Consider the following 4,816-nt stretch of genomic DNA (forward strand, 5'->3'; position numbering starts at 1 on the left):
GACAGGCACACACACACATACACGATAGGAAAGTGAGGCTTGAGAAGCACGTTTGTTTTTTCGTAAACAATATGTTTTCATGACCCTAAAGATGCTGATTTCGCTTTTACAGACTTAATAAAAGTTTCCCCGTCGGTAACCCCCCCCCCTGGACAACTCCCCCGTCAGAGCTGACAGGCTCTATCATCACCTCCCCTCCGCCCTGACAACCCTGCTGACGCTCAGAGCTTTCCCGGATACCTTGGACGGTGCTCGGAGGCCTGGGGATTACCTGTGGGCTGACAGGTGTGGCACATCCACCCTGCCCCTGGGGTCGCTCAGAGCCCCCAGGCTGCAGCTCCAGGGAGGGGGCCCTGGCCTCCAGGCTGCAGCTCCAGGGAGGGGCCCTGGCCTCCAGGCTGCAGCTCCAGGGAGGGGCCCTGGCCCCCAGGCTGCAGCTCCAGGGAGGGGCCCTGGCCCCCAGGCTGCAGCTCCAGGGAGGGGCCCTGGCCCCCAGGCTGCAGCTCCAGGGAGGGGCCCTGGCCTCCAGGCTGCAGCTCCAGGGAGAGGGCCCTGGCCCCCAGGCTGCAGCTCCAGGGAGAGGGCCCTGGCCTCCAGGCTGCAGCTCCAGGGAGGGGCCCTGGCCTCCAGGCTGCAGCTCCAGGGAGAGGGCCCTGGCCTCCAGGCTGCAGCTCCAGGGAGAGGGCCCTGGCCCCCAGGCTGCAGCTCCAGGGAGAGGGCCCTGGCCTCCAGGCTGCAGCTCCAGGGAGAGGGCCCTGGCCTCCAGGCTGCAGCTCCAGGGAGAGGGCCCTGGCCTCCAGGCTGCAGCTCCAGGGAGGGGCCCTGGCCTCCAGGCTGCAGCTCCAGGGAGGGGCCCTGGCCTCGGACTGCCCAACAGGCGTTAACCTCTCTTCAGGTCCTCCCCTCTTCTCCACCTTTCCTCCACCTCTTCTCCTCTCTCCTCCTCCCCCCCTCCTCCCCCCCCCCCTCCCCCCTTCTCCTGGTACTCTGAGGTAACACTCGTTCGTGTTATGTGCCGGGCTGGGGTTTGTGGAGTGTTTTCTTTCTGTTTGTGTCTCCTGTGTGTGCTGAACAGACGAGGCGTTCGACTGAACCTGGAGATGTAGAGGCTGTAGAGGCTGTAGAGGCTGTAGAGGCTGGAGATGTAGAGGCTGTAGAGGCTGTAGAGGCTGTAGAGGCTGTAGAGGCTGTAGAGGCTGTAGAGGCTGGAGATGTAGAGGCTGGAGATGCTCTCAGGTACTCCAGAAAGCTCCACAGGGGAACACAACAGCACAATGGTGTAACTTTAGTTATGTTCAGCTACTGTGTACATATTTATATATACATATACTGTATATGTTGTGTATAATATACATGTATATTGTGATGGCTTTAAAAAAATATATATATATAAACAGTACCAGTCAAAAGTTTGGACACATTTTCCCGAATATATACTTGTATAGTGTTGTGGCTTTCAATGTCAATAGGCACAAAATTGTGTAAATATACCATCTTTAAAACAAAGTGAGGGACAAGTTCCGTTAAGTCCGACAGCAGTGAGAATCCAGTCGTGTAAATAAACGGGTGCCATGTTGTTCCTGCCGCACTCAGAGATGCTGTTTGGGAGATTTGCATCTGACATCACAAGACAGGTGAGGTCTGGATTAACATTTACATCTCTCTCTCTCTCTCTCTCTCTCTCTCTCTCTCTCTCTCTCTCTCTCTGTGTGTCTCTCTCTCTCACACTGGTGCAGAGCAAACAAAGGCCTCACACAACACCAGCCCAGAAACCACTAATAAAGCCTTTTAGTGCTAAACATCCAAACTAGCCAGAGACCATTTTGGCCCTTTTAAAATAAACTGAGGTGTAGTTTTAGAGCTGCATTTGAATGCTTAGAGGTAAAGATACTTTGTTTTTGCATCCATGGTCACAGGATGAAAGAATTCCCCTAAACATAGACTGCCAGCACAAAGCAGAGCGTAGAGTGGGGTAAGGTAGAGTAGATTACAGGATGAAAGTAGAGCAGAGCTTAGAGTAGAGTACAGCAGAATGAAGTAGAGCAGGTTTTAAACTAAGCACTACTTATTGTAATACAGAGTGTAAACATATTCCTATAAGCACACTGTACAAACCGACTCCTGTAGTTCAGTAATCTTGCACAACCTTACAATGCTTGAATACACATGTATATGTACATAATTACTGTCTGATTCTGGTGGTTTCACTCCACTAGAAGTAGACAAAAAACTGGGCCCACACTTTAAAGGTAGAGTTCTCCTGGCGACACACTAGGGTTAGCAGAGCCGCAACAACAAGGTCTGGATCAGCAGAGGTATGTGACAGGAACCATGTGATGTGTGACGGGGGTGTGGTTCCCTTTTTCCTACTCAGGTGTGCAGGGTTGGTTTAAGCTTCAGGTAACACACAGTCCCCCTCACACACACACACACACTCGTACAGAGCTCCGCACTGTTTACCTGGAACGTTTCCCTCTTTGTGCTGCTGCTGGACTTAAGTGCAAAAGTGACTTTTATCATTCAGAAGAGACTTTTCTTTCACTTGAAGAGTTTGGACTGAGAAACTGAGAGTGAGTTATAATTAAAATGATATATTTCTTCTCTTAGATATGAATGTTTCCATCTGTCCCAGATAGCCTGGCAGCGTCTCAGGTGTTTTCCCTGTGCTGGGGTGCTGCTGAGCCGTCCGATGACAACACCTGAACAGCCTTGGTGAGAACGAGACTCCCTAACCCTAACGATGCCGGTGGTGAAAGTAGAGAAAGTGTCTTCCTCTGATCTCCCCCAGCCGGCCCCCGGCCCCCCCGCGGAGGAGACGACCCGCGGCCGGCGGAGGAAGCGCCCTCTCCAGCGGGGGAAACCCCCCTACAGCTATATCGCCCTCATCTCCATGGCGATCGCAAACTCGCCCGACCACAAGCTCACCCTGGGCTCCATCTACAAGTTCATCACGGAGCGCTTCCCGTTCTACAGAGACAACTCCAAGAAGTGGCAGAACTCCATCAGGCACAACCTGACTCTGAACGACTGCTTCATCAAGATCCCGCGTGAGCCGGGCCGGCCGGGGAAGGGGAACTACTGGGCGCTGGACCCCAACGCGGAGGACATGTTTGAGAGCGGCAGCTTCCTGCGCCGCAGGAAGAGGTTCAAGCGCTGCGACTTCACCACCTACACCACGTACCTCCACGACGCCCCCGTGTTCTCGCCCGTGCCGGTGTCACGGGCGTACGCCAGCTCGGTGTACCCTGCCAACATGGCGGGGCTGAGCCCGGGGCTGAGCCCCGCTCCGTACGGCCAGCAGCTGCCCTCGGCCTACTACCCGTCCCCCTCGCCGCCTGGCTACAGCCCGGGACAGCCACACCCCCGCATGTTCAGCATCAACACCCTCATCGGCCACCCCACATCCTCCAGCGGCCTGGGAAGCCAGGGCCCGGAGTTGATGCAGCAGCCCGGGCGGAGCTTCAGTCCGGAGGGGACGCCCGCCGGGCCGAGCCCCTGCAGCCTGGGAGCCCCGGCCTTCCAGCCCCAGTCCTGCGGAGGGGCCATGCTGTCCCGGTCCTCGGCCCACGTAGGGTTCACCTACCCTGGGCAGAACGGACACCACCACCACCCCCCCCACCCTCACCACCACCAGGGCCCCTACCCTCAGGGACAGGGATACGGGGGGCAGGGCCGGCACCCCTCCACCCCTGGGTCTGGAGACTCGGGGGACCTGTACGGGCGGGCCTCCCCGGCCCAGCTGGGATCGTTCCCCCAGTACACCGGGGGCCCGGGCCCCCTCACCAGCAGCGGCACCTACCTACGGCACCCCGCATACTCAGGGAACATGGACAGGTTTGTGTCCGCCATGTAAAACTGGACATAGTTTATCTAATGACTGAGTTGATTGACCGTTCTTTTTAGTGATTAATTTTCGACAACTGGACAAAAAGTATGTCGACGTGGAGATCTGCAGTTACCCTGGGCAACGAGATAGACTTCTGGAGGAGAGACTGTTCAAATGTGTTTTGTGTTGTCGTGGAATTTGTAGCGTTTACTTGTTTTTACGCTTGTTGACGAATTAAACAGGGTTGAAACGGTCATCGGTATTGCACTAACCCTACCACGGCATGAATACAGCGAGTGATAACTGACAGGATAAGGCATAAGGCGTGTTTTCACAACCACACAAGTCCGTACAAGAAAATCTGTCAACGTGTTTGAAGTGAACCATAATATAATTCATAATACTGCTTTTCAAATGCACAGTTGATATTCTAATGTTAAAGGTTAAAAGCATTTTGAGATTTAAATGAAAATATAAAGACTCAAGATCGTTCTGTTGCTATAGCTTCTTGAGTGGAACTGTTGTTATTTTACATAGTTAAGTTGCAATTTCAATGGATTTATATAATTTGCTGTAAATTATTGTGTAAAATGCTTTGAATAGAATTGATAAAAATGATTTTTGTGGATTTGTGTTGAGTTGAACCATTATTTCCTTCATGGAAAAAAGGACACAAGCTCCATAATTGCATTATTTGTATAGAATGACTCACAAAATAAAACAATTCCAGTGGTCATACAAATTAAAAAAACGTTCACACATAACACAAGCAACAAACAATTTCTGCCTTATAGTATTACCATAACCAAAACTTTACTTATAACTTCAAGAGTTACTTTAAAAAAAAGAGTGTTTTTCATATTTTCCATCTTGTTAGGAAAACACTTAAAATATCTCCACCTCTAGTGGCTGTGTCCTCCACCCTGTTTCAGCTCAGCTGAGCTTGAAGAGCAGTCTGGAGCCAGTGAACCAGTCCTGCGTCCGGCTCAT

General features: G+C 52.5%; 1 protein-coding gene across 1 annotated transcript; it reads left to right on the top strand.

The window, feature by feature from the left end:
* The first annotated feature begins 2,392 nt into the window (after positions 1-2,392).
* foxe1 (forkhead box E1) lies at positions 2,393-4,454 on the top strand. Its single transcript, XM_062478890.1, has one exon. The coding sequence runs from the start codon at positions 2,741-2,743 to the stop codon at positions 3,851-3,853; it is 1,113 nt and encodes a 370-aa protein (XP_062334874.1). The 5' UTR covers positions 2,393-2,740; the 3' UTR covers positions 3,854-4,454.
* Positions 4,455-4,816: the final 362 nt, after the last annotated feature.

Source organism: Osmerus eperlanus, chromosome 14 (assembly GCF_963692335.1).
Source record: "Osmerus eperlanus chromosome 14, fOsmEpe2.1, whole genome shotgun sequence".
Lineage (NCBI taxonomy): Eukaryota > Metazoa > Chordata > Actinopteri > Osmeriformes > Osmeridae > Osmerus > Osmerus eperlanus.

Excerpts from the sequence above, each read along its gene's own strand:
- foxe1 (XM_062478890.1), top strand. The coding sequence starts at position 2,741 with ATGCCGGTGGTGAAAGTAGAGAAAGTGTCTTCCTCTGATCTCCCCCAG.